Here is a 20511-nt window from a genome sequence, read left to right on the forward strand (position 1 = left end):
GTATAGTGCAATTTGAAAGTATCTTGTGGGATTCTTCTCAGAAATATTTTATTATAAAATGTTTACATCATTTATTTAATACTTCAGTTCAGGCGAGAACGGGTTGTTTGTAAATGAAAACTGTGGATCCACACAGTAGGCATTCAAGGCTAATTATATTGTTATGGTTGATATCCATATATAATATCGCGACTATAGTAATGTAATTTGAGTATGTTTGGTTATATTTTCGTGCTGTCAGGACAAGTGATCGATTCACGCATCGGTTATTTTCCAAATTTATATCAGAGCTATAGTTCTTATAACTAAACATAATCACAAAATTTCGAATGGTTCCATCAAGAATAACAAAAGATATAATTGATTAAACACTGCAAGATGGATTTCTATTTTCACAAACTTTCTGAGCGCTGATTGGCTGAAATATGAGCGCGAGATCACCTGGATAACCGCGCATTTTTGCACAATCACAAGTATAACAGCATTTGCATTATAGCTAAAACTTTGCACTATCCTTGGATCCCTAGTTAAATTTAGGGTAAGCGAATTTCAACCTTTCACTCTTGTTAACAATGGGAGCAGTTTAAATAGAGTTGTGCAAAAATTTTTCATGCAACAAGTTACTACTTACCTGCAAGTTACTACTAACCCTACTGTCCTTGATACCAGTACGCTATCATCTTTGGGGAAAACTGATTCAAAACACTATGAAACCCTTCTAGGCAACTTGTCTGGTCTAATGGAGAGGCCAGCTTAATTCCTTTCACCAGTCTTGTATTAGTTAATGCAGCAGAAACTTTCTCATGGAGTGTTGAATCTGAGGGATAAGAAATAAAGCTAATAAGTGCCAGAGTACAATCCAATTTTAGGATAGTGATATAAATATGGTATTTAATACATACCAGTTTTAAGCCACTTTCGTGCTGGAATGTCATTGCCATGAGCACACATATCGAAAAGTGGATCATCGTGACCTGTATGTTGGTTGGTAATGTGGCGTAAAAAGGACTTAAATTTGGCTAGTATCACCATGCCATCACCATCAAATGTTGTTGTCGCACTCCACTGCAGATGGTTCTCACAGGGTTTAATCCATTCTTGTAAGGCTTCAAAGTTTTTCTCTTTTGCAATTTTCGAAAAACCTTTCGAATTTCTAAATTGAATTTAAATGTTTTACATACTGTAATTTGTTGGGCTTTAGGTATTACAATCCAATATAATAAGGTTGCAGCATCTTGATATAACAACAGCGCAATCCGTTCTTTAACTGCCGAAAATATAATATATGTTACATCATTTATTGACCACTTTTTGGTATTCAACTTACTGTAATTTGCAATTGAGGCATGTCTTTCAGAGATGAATGTTTTTATGTTCAATCCTTGTTTCAACGGGTAATCCATACAGGACTTAAAGCCAATGAACTCCATGGCTGGACTGCTTCCTGCCTCATTTCTCTATATTAGAAAAGTACTACTTATATTATAATTACATACAATGGTAACACAGATTACAGTGATTATATTGTACCAAATTCATATAAAGCAACCCAATTATCCTACTTTACTGTACCTGAATAAGGTCAAAATGAATTATTTTTCCCATTGAACTGCTAAACATTGTATAGGCACAATATTTGGCAGAGTGCCCCATGCTGTCGTGACGGCCATCTCCTGCCAACACCAAGCCTTCTTTTATTGCCTTAGCCTTTTCCAATAGTTTAGCCTGGTATTTTTTCCAGTACAGATATATAGTAGGAAAAAACATTTTCTGAAAAATAAAGTGTACATATAAGTATTATTATTCTTGGTAATGAAAACTGTTTTGTTCTACTGGTCACATACCATCATATGATCAATAACACTACAAAATGAGTCTATTAACCTATATTGTCAGGGTATTGTATATATGAATTCTGTATATACTGAGTCATTTGGTGTGTACAAACCTTTTGATAGCGTAAGTAGGTATTTAAAGAAACACAACCAAGGCCTGTATGTAAAAAAAATCTGGCGAACTTTAGAAATTGAACCACCTCCCAACAGAACTGACATGCATAGCAGTAAATTTCTACCAGATATTTTTGTTCCAGAAATAAGGGCTGACTATGCCACATTGTTGTCTTCTGAGGGCAAGTCGGGTTCATGCATGTGGTAGTGACAACAGCTTTTGTACCAACAGCCTTTGTTGTAACAAGAGGATTGTCAGCTTTACATGAATGACAAAATCTGAATAGTATTAACAGCTGGAATAGAAATACAATGTGTTTGGGTTCAGTCCTTAAGTTGCCATCCATTGTCAGTGACCTGTCAAGAATATAAATATAATGCAATAAATATACTATGTAACAACAATTTCTTGAAAATACAGTATATACAGTATTAGAATACCAGGAATAAACCACTTGGTTACATAAATGTAATATTCACTCCCTCTGAGACTTCTTTCAACTCGTCACGTTCAAATGTGTCACATTCATCATCATTATCATGGGGTTCATACTCATCATCATAACCATCATAACTTTCCTCAGTTTCTTCATCATCACTCAGTTCATTCTCACTTTCACTTTCATGGTAAGTTTCATCCTGCATTTCATTGCTTTCAGCCATTTGTTCAAGTGATTGCTCAAGCTTGTTTACTGCAAAAATAATAAATAACTTACATGTTACATTGAAGCATCATAGTATTTCAAATTTTTGTGATGATGGTCATCTCTATAGTTTGTTGTAAGTAGAGTGGTTTGTCCCAATATAATTACCACTTAGATTTTAATTACCTCTCCGTTTCAACCTTTTCAATTTATTTTTCTTCTCCTTTACATTTCCTTGCAGGCTTTTCACTTGATTTTTCAACCTACGGTTGCTTTCCATCAGTTCCTGAAACCCATCACTCTCTTTTTCAGGAATACTTTGCACCTCCATTGTTAGCTGAAACAACAGTTGCATACAATTATTTCTGAATACACTAGCTATCAAGGGCACTTTTTAACATACATTTGCTGAGTGTGTGCAATAATCACATATTTTAAACTATAAGTATAATATGATTTGTAAAAATGTTCCTACATTTACAAGCTCCTCTTCTATAGGACTTGCATCAGCATTCTTAATCTCTTGGGGATCTTGTTTTTTCTTCTTCTGTTCTGTGCCTGTGGATAATTGTTTTCGCTTCAGCGTTGGGTCGATTAAACTATCTTAGCACGAATCGTCATTAATTTTTCTAAAGGCATAAAAAGCAATACAATCAAAAGATTTCAAATATTATACTTGTTAAAATGTCCTTTGCCAGAGCTCATACTTTAACATATTGTTGAGTTGTATATATTGTTTACTATAATGTGAAAAAGAAATAGTAAGAGTATATAAAACAAAAAGACAATTGCTCACCATCCATCTCCTGGCACTTGAGGCAGAGCTTAAGACCTCGCTACTATTCCCTTGTGTTTTGACTTTTGGCGCCGCATGGATAGTTCGATAAACGCAAATTCCTCATGTTTGAAATGGTCAGAGTAAAGCGTCTATGATTTTGAAGGTTCGAATATCTGTTTTGCTTTGACGAAATCAACCCAAATTTTTCTTCACTTTTTGGCTTCAGGCTGGTCATCGTTGAAAAACGGAGCTGCGTGAATTAAGACTGGCCTTATATTAGTACAATTAGCAGCAACGCAACTAAAAACCATCTTTTTTAATAATATATTTTATAGACGCTTTGTATGTAGATGATATAGGATTTGCATATCGCGACTGCACGAGTACCTTGCGTGACGTCAGAAAATATACTCGTTCCATTCCCCTGCATGCATATTATTCTCTCGGAAGTGAGACAACTGAAATGATCATTTAACCATTTTCAAACTGCCATAAAAATTGGACTACTGCATAAAATTCAATTCTGTCTTCACAAATACTCTAGAAATTATGCAAAGAAATGATATTGCTTGAAAAAAAAATTGTGTTAGAGGCACTTTCCTGATTGAAAATTGTCCTTGAATGGAAGTGGTAGTAAATAATTTGCAACACTTGTTATTTCAAAACAAGCACTTGACAGATTCCTTTTTTTAATTGGTTAAAAATGTAACAAAATGAAAGGACTTGAGGTCAAAAAAGCAAGGTCAATGTGAGATCCCTTTTTATTATCTTGAGAAATTTGTCATTATATTGCTTGGTATTATTAAGGGTGTGATTCAAAAACCCTGCAAGTAATATGAAATTAAGGTAACTCTTCCAGTGTTAATTGTTATTGACCTTGCAATATTAAAAGTGTTTAGTATACCTCAAATTGTCCGCTATCCATCTGCATATATCAACAATACTCAAGACTGTTTGTCATTTGTAATTCACGTAGAAGAAGAGCGAAATCCCCTTCCTCTTTTTCTCTCAAAAAACGTTTGACCCAAATTTAGTATTTTCTTTTTTTCCGCTTTTTTATCGCCATTGATATTGCTGCTGGGTCACCAGGCCTTTTTTTCGAGTTATGTAAACACATCAAGAAATTTTGTTTTGTAAAACATTTTGTCGAGATGTTCAGGCAAAACAATAGATTTATCACATATTGGGACTTACTTTCTATTTCACAATTGTATTGGGTGGAGTAGGACAGTGGTGACAAGTGACGGATTATTGTCACGGATTGCATCATTTGCATTTATAATTTGTAAAGATGGGCCACAAGGAAGGTACGTAAATTATGTAGTGCATGATTAAAATGTTTTAGAATAACAGTGTAATGTTACGGATATTTTTAATTTAGAATTGTTAGAGTGTTATATACATGCTTGTATCACCAGTTAAAAAAGCATTGTATTCAAGCAAAAAGTACTACTGGCCTTTCAATATGATACAACGTAAACAAATCTTACATCAAAGTGGTATTTTCCTTAAACAAAACCAGTGGCGTCACCAGTATTGATACGTGGGGTGGACATATTCATATATTCATGTTCACAGACCGTTAAAACAATCAATTTGAAAAGAAATTATTAATGTAAAACACAAATATATGAATAAGTCCCCCCCACTTATCAAGCTGGCAATGCCACTGAACAAAACCCAAGTGAAGCACATCTAACTATTGATGAACTGCATGAAATAACTAGTGGTAATAATGCAAATATATTAATGTCAAAAGTATCAAGGTATGTTGGCAACATTGCTGGCACAAATGCTTATTGGAATAGAGTTAGGGAAGAACTTAAAGCTATTATAACAAATGTTGGAGCACCAACATTATTTTTACCTTCTCTGGGGTATATATTCTCCAAATCCCAAAGGTCCAAACTTTGGGCTATATTGTAAATATCAACTTTTAAGGTACAAACCCAGGAAAACAACCGAAAACAATGCTTGGGGTGACCAAGAACCCACTGATGACATTCTAATCAATTTTTGGCAAGAAATTCTGCAGACACATTATGGGCAATCCAATGTACCAGACTAGCTTGACAAATTACAAGCTGTCATCCAAAATCAGGAATCAAAAGATGAACAGGAGATAACTGGAGAAGAATGGGTGATACTATCAGATCTTAACACTCCTTTTGATAACCCTCAACAAACACCAGAATGTACATGACTGGAATCTTTAGAGAAAATTACTCAGAACAACAAATCCATGAAATGCCAACATGGATTAAAACAAACAAGGAACAGTTCACTGTTGATGAGCAATATGATGTTGTTGGCATAAACAGTTTTAGTGAAATGCAAAAACTTGCTTTTGACATTGTTAAATCTCATTTTGATGATGTATCTTCTCATTAAGAGCCATTATGCCTAATTGTAAATGGCATTGCAGGAACAGGTAAAAGTGACCTTGCTATCAGAAATCTTCTCCAAAATAAATGTGCTATTACTGCTACCACAGGTAAAGCAGCTTACAACATTAGAGGTGTAACTGTGCACTCCCTGTTAAAATTACCCATAGGGTCAAGAGGTAATAAATGATGAGTACTCCATGCTTGGCCAAGTTACCTTCGGTTGGATAGATAAACGTTGCAAACAAGCAACTGGTTATAATAACAAACCTTTTGGTGGAAAATCATTGATTTTAACCGGTGATCCAGGTCAATTGCCACCAGTTGCAGATAAGCCTCTTCATCATGCTAAACCATCAAATGCTATTGGTGAACAAGATTATCAAGCATATCATATGTTTGACAGTTCTTAAACTCACTGTAAATCAATGTGTGCAAGGTATGACACCTAAGCAAATACAATTCAGAGATTAGTTGTTACGACTTCACAAAGGTGAGTCAACACTGCATGACTGGAAATTACTTCTGACATGTCAACCGCCAAATGTCAATTTATGTGACTTTGAAAATGCTACGAGACTCTACTATAGTAATGAACAAGTTGCCAGTCCTTTAGCATCAGAATCCAATTGCTCATATCAATGTTTCCCATTCTTCTGCAATGGCCAAAGCAATATCTTCAGATGATATGTCTGGGTTAGAACCTGTTATATTTCTCACCAAAAGCACTAGAGTTATGTTAACTAATGAATTTGTGGTCAAGTGTTGGCCTCTGTAATGGAGCTACTGGAACAGTTGTTGACATTGTGTTCCAGAATAACCATCAACCACCAGATTTGCCTATTGCAGTCATTATCGCCTTTAAGAACTATAGGGGTCCTGTTTTAATATGAACAAACCCCGTTGTGCGCCAATATGTCCAATCAAAGTTTCATCACAGTCAGAAACTGGTTTTCACAAGCGGCAACAACTGCCGCTAGGACTCGCTTGGGCGCTAACAATTCACAACAGCCAAGGACTAACTCTCCCAAAAGCTTGGATAGATATTGGGAAATCAGAACGAACAGCTGGAGTTTCTTACCTTGCCATAAGCAGAGTAAAATCCCTTTCATCTTGTGTCATTGAACCCATGACGTACGAACAACTAACAAGCCTTAAATCATCAGCTAATTTACAATACCCGCTCGAGGAAGAAATCCGTAAAACCTCCCCTTAGCAGAGACTACCAAAAGCACTGCTCTTTAAATTGGATATTAAAATTACATGTTGTAGATCCTAATTCCTCTTAATCTATATGTCTGTCTTATTATAAACATATTATCTTTATGTAATACTCGTTGTAACTATATGTGTGAAATTATCATCATCAACATACTCTATGGTAAGTTATTTTTATTGTCATTCAGTACTTCACCGCAAACCCCACTCCCCACCACATTCAATGACCTAGGGCTATTATTGCACTGTATTCCATTATTTTTTTTTACAGATTTCTATTTCTGGATAAAAATATAAAAGATGGCAAATAGTATTTCAGTACAAAATATTGGAATTTCACCTGTCAAATAATTGGATTACAATCAATAACAAAAACACTTCAATGAATTTGCAATACAACTATGATGTCCCACATATTTGGAAAATCACTCATGTCAGAAAGGAAAGAATGTGATTTTGACCTGAAGAATACAGCAACAGATATACTTGATCAGTGGACATTATTAAACCAACTTCATTCAACTGGATTTAATTGTTGATCACAAAGTTCTATGACAATGGCAGCAAAACAAAGTTGTGCCAATATTATTCAAGAATTGGCAGCAAAACAAAGTTGTGCCAATATTATTCAAGAATTCACATTTTCTAGGAAAATACACACATGTCAGCAGACAACTGAACCAACTCCATTCAACTCCATTTAATTAAATGTTAATCACAGTGTTCTTTGAGAACAGCATCCTTCAATAAAGAAACGCTGATTCCAGATGATGTCAACAAACAAACACTTCATCATGCAAAAAAGCTAAATGAACTACCAATGGCACACAAACTTTCACCAATCACACCAATTATGATGTAATGAACTTACAGTAAACTGCTATCCAGTATGAATTATTTGACAAATTATACACATATATACAGTTGTTGCATAATTTTGTTGGATTGATATAAATGGAATTCTTTGTCTTGTGAGTTGTGATGTATGTTAAAATGTAATGTAATGTAGACTTTTTATGTAGTGTAATGCAATGTAACGTAACAATGTAATTTTGTAATGTAATTTTATAATGTCATTTTGTAATGCAATTTGTTATATGTATAATATTGAATTCTCTTTGTCTGTTTATGTAAAATAAGGAAAATATTAAAGAGGAAACGTCATATAAAAAATACAACAATCTCAATTTTATGTTTATAAAATTATTACAGAAATTCTACATTTGACTTCATGGTAAGAAAGGTCTTTTAACATGCTTTTGCAGTTTTGCTGTGATGTTTATTTATCCTCTAACATCCTATTTATACACTACTACATTCACATAGTCACATGATCAGTTTAAGTCGTTTCACGATATTGCTGTTCCCAGAACTTATTCAATTGCCATTATTCATTTAAAGTGATTATGCTATCATACTTTTGGTGGTAAAACACACATTGGCATTAATAATTTTGATGTTACCATGCGAATCCAGTATAGTCTAGACATATCTAAGGCAGCACTTTCCTTATGATAGTAACTCCTAGTAATAAAAACCGATGAACATCCTAAAGCAAGAGCTATTTTTTCACTTTCCATCATCACGCATAATATCTACTTTTTCAATATATATTTTGTATTTATACCATGGCTAAAGTATTCTTTTTAAATATATTAAAATGTGCATTATCTATATGTCCTATGTTATTTTGTTCTTTTATATTTAAAAATTGTAAATGAATCGATGGGGATTACATGTTTAATTTACACCATACGATTTCCAACGATTAGTTGTTAATGACAAGTCGTTTGTTGTCCTGACAAAATTGCAATGTGTAAACATACCTTTATTAGGCAGTGTTCAGCCAATGCCCTAACCAAAGCCTGGCACTACCCTGGTTTAAAGGTTTGTACGGCAAGCTCGACCAGACCATTGGATGCAGGGTAAGGTGTGGACGTAACATGTTGAATACCGTTCTTCTTAAAGACCATTATCAGACACAATCATCTTGGGCAAACCTTGACTAGCAAATGTCTTTCGCAATTTCTCTACCGTTATCTGAGTGTTGCACAAATTTGTGATGTGGATATCCAACCATTTTAAACGGGCGGCGATGATCAGCAGGAACATCTTCCCCATAAAAGTCCAGAATAATCAACCTGCATTCAAATCAAATCAAATCAAATCATCAAATCTATTTATTTATTTATTTATTTATTTATTATGCTTTGCCATTTGAATACAACATACAATATTACAAACACGAACAGCACAAAATCAATACAAATGCATGAATATTCACAATAATCGAGGCAGGGTATTGCTACAGCTCACGCCAATTACAGCAGCCCTTTCAAAACAAATAAAACAGACATCATACAATCTCCACACAATATATAGTTCACACTTAGGAAAATCTTCCTCGTGATAGGAGCAGTATAGAATTGTACTCCGAGAGTAAAATGACTGCTCACATCCCACAGGAAGATCCACCTTTAAGGAAATTTTAATAACAATAAATTAAATAATTTGTTAAGAGCAAACTAGAGGAAGTGAAAATCTAAACATAGGTCACAAAACAGTCTTGTTTTACATATTTCTTAAATGTGTTTTATAAGTGTTACCCCAGACACTAATGCCATATTGTAGATAAGGATAAACAAGAGAATAATAAACTTGTTTTAATGTAAATAAATCAACATAATGGCGTAATTTAGAAATGATTCTAACATTTTTTGAAATTTTTTACAAAGGTAATTTATGTGATATTTCCAAGTTAAGTTTTGATCTATGTATATGCCTAGATATTTTACAAACTCAGATTGTTTAAGTGAAATATTACCAATCTTGATATCCAAATTTTCTTTTAATTTATTCAATGATGATATAAGCATGTATTTAGATTTTGATATATTAAGAGACAATTTACTTGCTCTAAGCCAATCTGTTAATTTTATAAGTTCTTCGTTAATTATTTTTTCAAGATTGGTAATATCATTATCCGAATAAAAGACATTTGTGTCATCAGCAAAAAGCCGTATTGATAAAAACTTACTACAGGTGTGGATATCATTAACATAAATAAGAAAAAGTATAGGTCCAAGAGTTGATCCTTGGGGAATACCACAAGTCAGATTGGTATATTCAGAAGAAACATTACCAATGGAAACGAATTGCTGACGATTTGATAAATAATTTGTAAACCAACTATGGGCAATTCCCCTTATTCCGTGGTGTTTCAATTTATCTAAAAGAATTTTATGATTGACAGTATCAAAAGCTTTGGAAAAGTCTAAAAAAATGCCACAGGTATAAAGGCCATTGTCGATAGATTGTAGGAAATTATCTGTAATTTCAATCAGAGCAAGAGTTGTAGAATAATTTTTTCTAAAGCCAAATTGGTATTTATAAAATAGGTCTTTTTGGTTCATAAAATCTAGCAATCTTGTACATGCAAGTTTTTCTAAAATTTTAGCAAAAGTTGATAATAAAAAGAAAGGTCTGTAATTTGACACCATATATGGAGAATCGCCTTGGTATAATGGTATTATTTTGGAAAGTTTTAAACATTGAGGAAAAACTCCTGTTGCAAATGAATAGTTGAATATTGTTGTAATAGGTTTAGAAATATATTCTTTAGCTAGTTTTATTAAATTTATTGGAATATCATAAGGACCATTTGCTTTACTCTTATTCAATTTTGTTATGAGTAACAAAATTTCATTTTCAGTTGTTGGGTTAATAAAAAAACTATTTAATGGCGATACTGTTGGTTCTAAGTAATCACTGTACGTTTTTAAACTAGGTGGTATTTTATTTGCTAATTTAGAGCCAACAGTACTAAAATAATTATTAAAGCAATTAGCCATATCTAAAGTATTGGTCACTTGTATACCATTATAGTTGATACTATGTGGGTTTGTACTTTGTTTGTTCCTAATCTTGGTAATTTGATTTATGGTTTTCCACATTTCTTTCGCATTATTTTTAAGTTCAGAAATTTTTTCTTTGAAATAATTCCTTTCACTTAACTCTTTCAAGTGAGTAAGCTTATTTGCATATTTTTTGTACTGCTGTTTTTTAATTGGACCACCTTTTAAGAAATGAGAATAATAGAGACTTTGTTTATGTTTAATAGAGACAAATATGGCAGGAGTGATCCAGAGTTTATAAGATAATCTATGTTCTTGCTTGGATATTTTCCTAAGCGGTGCATGTTTATTTACAATGGAGACAAATTCTAATGAAATTTTTACAAGATTCATTAACATGATTTGAATCAATTAGGGTATCCCAATTTGTTTCTTGTAGGTTATTAAAAAAACTTTCAGTTTGAAAAGTCTTGAAATCTCTAATAACTTTTTTCTTTGACCTATTTTCAATATTCATTTCCTCAATGTTTAAAAAAATTGGAAAATGATCTGAAATATCTGTTAGGCATATTCCTGAAGTAATACACTTGTCTAATGCATTGGTATATATATGATCAATTAAAGTATTTGTATAATCTGTAATTCGAGTGGGTTGAGTAATTACAGGGAAACAAAAATTAGAATATAACATATCCATATATTCACTAGTGGGCTGGTGACTTTGATATTTAATTAAGTCGATATTTATATCACCCATTATGATAAGTTGTTTCTTCTCATTGGAAAGTTTTTCAATTTGTTGAGACATGATTTCATGAAACTCTGTGAACGAGGAGTGCAGATGCCTATAGATAATACCCACTACTGGTTTTGTTCCATCATACATATTAAGTATTTCAATCCACAGACATTCACACCCTTCCATATTCAGATTTAAGTCAGAACGTACTTTAAAGTCAATGCCCTTGTGAATATACATTGCTACACCACCAGCATGTGTGCTTGAATTTTCTTTTATAAATTTGTAATTTGGTAAATCTATGTTTAGTACGGAATTATCATTAAGCTTTGTTTCACTTATTCCAATGATACTAAATTCATATTCAGTAATTGATAACAAATCTTTTAATAAGTGCAAATTTTTTGATAAACTCCTAATATTAGAGTGCATAACAGAAAACGAATTTTATTCCTTTTGGGTTGAAATTTTTTTGTAATAATTCAACAAAGCCATTGACCCTATAGTAGCGTGATGTAATTGATGGTAAATTGTCATCCAGGTCTTCGTTATCATTAGTGATATAAGAATTAAAAGCAATATTTGGCAACCTATCCATATCAAATACAATATTAGAGACATATAACCTTGCAAATTCATCATCGCTAATAGTATAAAATGTAGTTTAGCACAACTTCAACTGCTCCTTTTGGATAGATACTGTACCCTATATAAGTATGCAGCACCAGTTTACTTTCTTGCAATGAGAGATTCTTGTCTGGTTGATAAAGACATTGATATGTTTCCTCATTGACCATGGACAATGAAGCTCTGGTGTCAATCTCCATTGTGATATCTAAACCGTTCACCTTCAATTGTTTGCAGAATGGGGATTTCCCAAGCGTTTAAAGAATGCGGTGGTATATAAACCATAGGTTCCTTCTTCATCACTATCTGCGCTTTCGGTTTACTGCAGGGATTTGCTGGAAAACTCTGTCGTTGCCAAGGCTTTTTTCATAATGTTTTCCTCTCCTTTCGTTTCCTGTTGATTTCTCTGACTTTGAACTTCTTCACTCTCACAATGTCTCCTGGGAATTTGACAGAACAGCAAAATTCTGCACAATAGTGCATGCCAAAGAAAAGTTTTTATTGTCCAGACTTATATCCATTGAGAAAGGTTCTTGATCGAAATCCACTGGTGAAAAGCACAACCTTGAATCACGCCGGGGGGAGAATTGATGAGCAGTATTAATTTGTGCCATGCATTAGATTTTATTCAATTGTGCATGATGTTTGTGCACCTGTTGGGTAAGAAAATTGATGAGACATTTAATTATTTTTTCTTTTTTTTCATACACCCTGTAGATAGATTTTTAATGCCAGAAGTTACCAATGGTTTAGACTGAATTTTACACTCTTTCCTTATATTTTTATCTACAATAGAAGGACTTTTGCTGTAAAAGGAATCAAACATATTCGATGGGTCAGCACCATGACTAAAAAGAACGTCTTGCCAATTAACTGACTCATCTTAACTGATTTATCAAATAAGTTTTGTTATAAATAGAATCTATTTTATATATCTTGATGTTAGAGGTGAGACATGAAAACACTTTGCCAACCAGGCGCTTACCCATAGGATCAGTCACACATGACTGACCACTTCTCATGATTTTCAACTTTAAACGTAATTCCGATTTTTTCAACCAACCCCTTGTATATTATACCATTAGAAAGCTTAAGTTCTGCTCTTTAAAATGATACCACCTATGAAGCTTCTAAAATAGGCATATTTTGACATATTTTTTTAAAAATTTAAATATATGATAATTATAATATAAAATAAATTACACATTTTTTAAAAAATAGGCACACATAGTGTGCATATGGCCGCTTTAAAAAACGCATAAATGTTTCAGGGTTGCTGTAGTAAACTAACAAAAATGCAATGATTGGTATTAAACAATTCCAAAGGTTATGGTTTATGAACATCATTATTTGCATGACAGAAGTTATTTTGCTGTTACAATTAGAGCATTGTGAGGAATTGGCAGTGGCAAATGGCTAATAAAGACAAAGGGCTAATAATAATGTTTTGAATGTTTAATTAGGTAAAGAAATGGCAGATTGTGAACTAAATTAAAATGTAATAAATAATTGTACAGAGAATTATTATGTACATAGGAACACCCATTACTTTAGGTGGCTATGTGGCTACAGTCTATACAAATTATCTAGCCAGTGCACATGTACAGTACAGTGGTAGTAGTACATGTCTGTGACAAATTACTAAGTGATAACTGTCACAGAATATTCAGTTACTGTAAAAGGGTGGTAATTGCAGGAAGACATTGAACTGTATAGCAGGTAAGCTGTAACTGCGATCAATTATCCAGTTCAACATGATGGTGTTTGCCAAAAGATATCCAGGTGAGTAGTAGAAGTTGTATCTAGACAGTCACCATTTTAAAGTGTATCAATGGTAGAAGGTGGAATGATAGAATCAACATTACCCCAGTGCTGGACAGATTTCCTAGAGCTTTCCCTTGACGAGTAAAATTGTCTTTAAATTGTCTGGGTTAAACAATGAGAGCCATTAATTTTTCAGAGACAGGAAAACATGCAGCCTGAATATTATAGCAACTATCCATATCAATGGACCTGACATGCCAATTGCAAGACATGCTGCTGTCTCAGGCTTCACATACATAACTGCAATCAAGCACTATAAACTACTCCCAACTGCTATTTTACCCTACCAGTGTCAGGCAGACAATTGGCATTATGGACCATTGGCATTGAGCATACAGTAGTGTATGATTTTTGAGCCATTTCTAAAAGAAGAAAAATTAGGATATAAGAAGGCTTTAGTGGGGGAATGCAGAGAAAAATTCGGGAGGTCAAAAGAGGAAAAGGTGATACATTTGAGTTTAAATGGAGTGAACATTGACATGTGTTGCAAAAGAATGTTTGTTGTTAATAGTCTGTTGTACAGCTCTGTTTTTACACACACCGATATTTGCTAGGAGCCCTTTAATCGTATGGCTGAAGCTAATCCAGATAATTTTATGGTCACTAAAATATGTCTCAAATACACCAGAACAAAGTGTGACCTCACTATCAAGTACATTGGAATACACATGATCAATCATTGTGTTATAGTCTGTTGTACAGGTTGATTGATATCAACTGCTGGTAGCGATTGTCTTCAATAAGAGACAGTACAAGGACTGTCTTTGTTCTTCAATCATCCAGTTAACATTGAAATCGCCCAGGATTATTGTGTTTTCAGTACTTTACTCAGTTAAAATGCCATTTAATGCCATACACAATTGTCTTATTGGAACTTGCGGAGAACGATATACTCCAATTACTGTATAGCTTTCATGGCTAGATACTTTGATGACAGTAAACTCAACACCATAAATATTATTTATGCGAGGATAACCTTCTACAAATGGTACTTTACTGTATACTGCTGTACCACCAAATGGTCTTCTGTTAACTATGTTTGTTGAGTCATTTCTAAAAAATGCATGATAACCATCAATGATGTACATATCATCAGGATCACATGGCAGGAATCTTGTTTCAAAAAATATTACCAAGTCACTGCAACACAAGTTGAAATCATTTCGAACATCGCCAATATGTTTATGAAGTGATCGAGTATTTAAATAACACACTTTTAACTTGGAATCCATCCATTTTGTAAAGTGGAGTGAAACAAAGCTTTAAAATTCTCTCAGTTCGTAACTGTTGCATTTCAGCAACAACATTGTCATCAACAGCAATTTTAGTCTCACCCAATTCAGTAACATATAAACCTTCCATTGTTGTGACTCGGCTTAGTGCAACATAGTGAATATGTGAAACAGCTCGTTTAGTGTTTAGATTGACAACAATTTGTGTTTGTGTATCCCCTTGGGAACGATGAACTGTTTTTGCAGCAGCTGATCGCAGTGGAAATTGTTTTCGGACTACTTGAGCAAATTTAGTTCTACCAACAGCAAATTGAGTAGTTACTAGTTTGATTGGTGTCCATGTAGGCTGAACTTCCTGTTGAGCATAAAGACCCCGGTTCTCCTACCGGATTTTTCTACCCACATCATCCGGGTCAAAAAGTACCCAGATAATTCCAGAAGGAGTGTTTGGTTTAGTTAATTGAACAAGTTTAACAATGTTACTAGCACCATTTGTCAAACCATCATCTGTCCTGATGTTCATTGCAAGTTCAGTTCTACCACCCTCAGCAATACGAAGCTTTGCTGCTAGTTGTTTTGTATTTTTTAATGGAACATGAGAGATTTGCCTCATAATTTTATCTTGTAGTTCATTAGAATAAGCTCCAATGACACTATCATGTGCAGTGATGCTATATTTATTACCATGAGATGATTCATATGCTAGAGTATTGTATGCATCTACCTAAGCGTTTTGGAAGAATAATTGAGGAGCCTCTACTGGACAATCACTTTCATTTTGTACACACCTTTCTTTAATTTTCAAGATGTCATTTTCAGTATCCCGACCTTCTCTTAGTCGATTCAAAATTTCAGCAAAAAGCCTGCCCTCTCTCTGTCTCATAATTTCATCAAGCTCAAACATTTTGAAATACTTGTTCCATAAATTTGGTGCTAATATGCTGTAATCAGAACTCTTTATATCTTTGAAAATATAACCATCCATTACTGGTTTCAGTTGAAACAGGTTGCCTAGTGCTATGATGCTTACACCACCAAAGTCTGCTTTGCTTTCCTTTATATCCTTTAAGCGGTTATTAATTTGAACAGTAAACATATTGTTTCCGACCATTGATATTTCATCAATAAATATCAATTTTACACCACCAAGTTGGCATCTTAATGTGTTTAGCCTGCTAGAATCTAAAGGTTTGTAACTTGCAAGTGATTGGCTAGCTGGTATTGCCAGAGCACTGTGTATTGTGTTACCTTTGATGATATATGCAGCTTACCCTGTAGGAGCTAACAAGATAATTTTAGTTTGATGAAAGTCTTCACCAGCATGTGAATTGTAATATTTAAGAGCTGCTTGATAGAGTGATTTTATGAGATGTGATTTTCCAACACCTGCACCTCCACTGAGGAAAGCATAAAATGGTTTGTCTGAAGTTTTTATTAGATGCAATGTATGATCAAAAAATTCTTTTTGCTTTCTATTTAGTTGCTGAACAAGTGTTCCAGTATTCATCATCTTGCATTTCGTTGAATACAAGTGGTTCATTATTCGCTTGTGCTGATGGAATTCCTAGGTCACCAGACATGTCATATTGCCCTGAGAAATCAGGATGTAAATCAACATTTCCCTCACTTTCATCTTGCAACTCAGCATTTTGTGTAACTGGTACTACTGTGTCATATTAATCGTCATCATTTTCTCTTAGATTAAGTTGAATCTCGTCAAGATTTTCTGCACATACTGCATACTGTTTCATCTGTTCAGTTATTTGCTCGAAACAAGCCATATAGTGGTCTTTATAAGAGGAAAAGTTTTTTATTAAATCCCTTTCTTCATCTCTCCATGGTGTAAACAACATGATCAGTTCCCGATAATGTTTTTCTGGGTCAATATCTTTGTTGAACCACACACTTCTTATAATCCTTGCTTTGGATCTCTTCTTTATGGTGCTTTTACCAGACATAATCACAATGCGACTCTCAGGTTCATCACATATCTCACAATCATTAGCATCATTATCCATGGACTCAAGAGAAAGTTGATCAATATGTGGTTTAGCAGATCTTTGTTTACATGGTTAGTTGCCACAGGAGTCATGCCATGCAGCCCAATCTGCAAGGGTAACATTTTGAAGGCTTGCTGCTCGCTCAACATATTGTTTTAATAAACCACCAGAGTGGATTTCTTCAGAATCATCAGGCATGTGCTCAATTTCGCTTATTGGTTTTAGTAATTCAACTCTTTCATTTGGAAGTGATGTTTCTCATTGGAATTTGTAATACAAGGTAAAGAGCCTCTTGCACACTAATTTCTACACTGTTCAAAAACTTATTCCCGATGTCTCTCACCGGCTGTCTTATGGTGGCATTTCCCCCTTTTGCCTCAGCACATGCACGTCTCAGTAGTTCACTTATTTCTTTTTGAGCTTTTGAAATGTATGATACAACATACATTGCACAAGCATAAACATCTAGCACAAACTGGATATTCATGTTATAGCTCTCCATGCTTTTAACCAAGCTGGGTTGTAATTGTTGACCTTTAATTCATTTGGGCTTCTCTTCAAAAAAATTGTTGCAGTATTAATTGATGATCTGATAGCAAGAATATAATTCGCTTCTGATATATCTAAAGTAGTTAACAATTGATCAAATGAAATGTCTTCACCCTCTTTCATATTATTAAGTTTTTTCTTGATATCTTTCCACTGTTCAAAGGCCTGTTTCGAAATTTCTGTAGGGATGGTATCATCCAGTGGGATATAGTATCTGGGTCATCCTCATTGGTGGTTGTGGATAATTAAATCTACAGACATTTTTTGATCTTTTTCTCCAAGTATGGGAATGTCGATGTGTTTGCCTGTTGACGAGTTCAAGCAGATTTTCATCAGATTCTGGCTTTTCACATGTTATTATTTTATCAATAAAATACAACATCTTCATCTTTGTCAACACCAAATACTGGTGCATCTTTAAGCTATATTAAGATATGGATGTGTGGTGAACCTCGTTGTTGGTATTCTACACGGTAAAACCAATCTTTTAATTTACCAATAGGAGCAGTATTATCCATTAGAAATTCTCGCAAAAATGTGTTGAACGGATAATCAAAATGCCTTGCACAGGTGACCGGGTCACTTTGAATTAACCAACATTTTTCTTCCCAATTTAAGTTTTCTAATTAATCATCAGTATAGTCCTTGTGGTCAACTAGTTACCAAGTATTCTTAGCAAATGTATCCATTTTGTTTCAGCTGATGAAAAGCTGCAAAACAATGAGGTTGGTCCTAGTTGCCTTATCATAGCAAATATATCTTTCTTTGCCTTTTCAAAATATGGTGGGGATCCCCTAAGTGCTCTAAGGAAGGAATTTGTACCCTTCATCAAATCTGATTAAATTTTCAATTGTACCTTGTGTTTTTAATTGACCAGCAGTTATTGTTCGAGTTAAATAACTTACATTTTCGAAGAGCTATTTGAGACTTGCCAAGCAGTATTTCATTTGCATTTTCTTTGCTTTAAAAAGAATATATTCTCTATACACATGGATGCTCTGCGGTCAGACCTTCTTAACTCTGATTTACAAATCTCACTATAGTAAGCACTAACCTGCCTTTGTTTATCTATTATCTGGCCTTTTATTACCAAGAAATATGCCAGGGTAAGCTAACTTTTCAGAATATTGATCTCTGAATAGACTGAGTGGCTTACATCCCTCTCCTGGTGCAAAATTATAAATCTGCTGTCGTTTACTGTCATTGACAAAATCTGTTGCAGTAAGCATACTGTCTGTGACACCAGCAGGTATTTCTGTCCCATCCTCACTCCAGTCATCATCATCTAATGACAATTTACCATTAGCCTTGATGCTTCTCAATGTTATCATTTGTTGGTTCATTACTGTTCTCATCACTTACAGTCTGATTAAAATTGAACTCCTAGTTTTCATCAAAGGTTATTCCTTGTTCTTTATACAAGCTACTAGTATTAGCTAGCCAAGCAGCTGCTTGAAGAACATTATTGGGTCGTACATTTAAAGAGAGTGCAGAACTTTTATACTGCAGTCTGCGCTTTAGCTGCACCTTAATAGTGGCTGTTTCCTGTGGCAACCTTGGCAACATGTTTACAGTGTTTGTCACATCTGCTGGGACATTTACAACATTTCCAGATCTTAAATTGCTTTCCCCTTGGGGCTTGCATAATTTTTTGAAATGCCAGTCTTCAGCCTGCACTCAAGTTCATTTAAATACCAAAATTCAGGTTTCTCTGGAAATTTCATTGCATTTAATCACAGTTACTGGAGGGGGGATGGTTAGGATAGCCGGCAAACTTCAAAGGGATGAGAAATATATGTCGGGAACCACTTTTATTTTTGTCACGTGATCAATAAGCGGTATCCAGCTTCGAAAGTCATAATGACCTGAAATTTAATATATAGGTTTGAAATTTGAGAGTATCTCTTCGATGCCAGCAACAATAGCGAAAAAAAAAGCGAGATGGAAAGCAAAGAGGGAGTTAGGTTTTAGCGAAATTCAGGACATTTCAGTAAAGAGTCCTGAGCATGGAGAAATTGAAAGTTTTAGCGAAGAGGAGTTGGCGTTGAAGGGGTTTACAGACGAGCCAAACGATGATGATTTCAATCTAAATGTATCACTTGGGATATTAGAAGCAGAAACAGACGATATTGATGCCGATTTTTTTGATGCTATAACAGAAATGGAAGGGAAAAAGTCATTTCCTTGCCCTAGTTGCAACAAGATTTGTAAATCCAAAGGTGGTTTGACACGGCACACGAATTCAAAGCATCGCAAAAAATCTGATGAATTGCTTCCTTCGACTGAATCGGATATGACACTAGACACTCTCGCTGGGATTGTAGAAACAATTAAAACGAGTTTGATTGCAGAAGATTTATATGGGTCAGAAATAAACAACGATATAAAGACTGCTTCTTGTAGCCAAACTTTATTCGACGATGTGCTACCACTGTACAGTAAATTCAGCCGCAAGAAGAATCAGGACAAATTCCATATGGAATTTTATGGTTTGTTGCCTAATGCCAGCAAATATTTGAACTGTCCTAACTCTAACGCTGTGAGTATAATAATGATAGATATACCAGACCATTTAGCTGGACATTTTAAGGTTTGCCAAGTACGTCAACAAGCAAGAACTGAACCAACTTCTGCTGTGAAAGACGTGAAAATTGACCCCTCAAAACGAGGTCCTCTTTCATATGTGGCAGGCTATATGGTTTTGAAACTTAAT

The 20511-nt window shown here is 34.3% G+C and overlaps 1 protein-coding gene across 1 annotated transcript; it reads right to left on the reverse strand.

The window, feature by feature from the left end:
- Positions 1–15199: 15199 nt before the first annotated feature.
- On the reverse strand, positions 15200–16345 carry LOC114527738 (ATP-dependent DNA helicase PIF1-like). The gene is made up of 3 exons (XM_028549433.1): positions 16038–16345; positions 15636–15920; positions 15200–15545 (listed from the first exon to the last, which is right to left on the reverse strand). Exons 1-3 carry the CDS (start codon positions 16343–16345, stop codon positions 15200–15202), a joined length of 939 nt encoding a protein of 312 aa, XP_028405234.1.
- Between the last annotated feature and the right edge of the window lie 4166 nt (positions 16346–20511).

Source organism: Dendronephthya gigantea, unplaced genomic scaffold, assembly GCF_004324835.1.
Source record: "Dendronephthya gigantea isolate DGI-Jeju-01 unplaced genomic scaffold, DenGig_1.0 000046F, whole genome shotgun sequence".
Taxonomy (NCBI): domain Eukaryota; kingdom Metazoa; phylum Cnidaria; class Anthozoa; order Malacalcyonacea; family Nephtheidae; genus Dendronephthya; species Dendronephthya gigantea.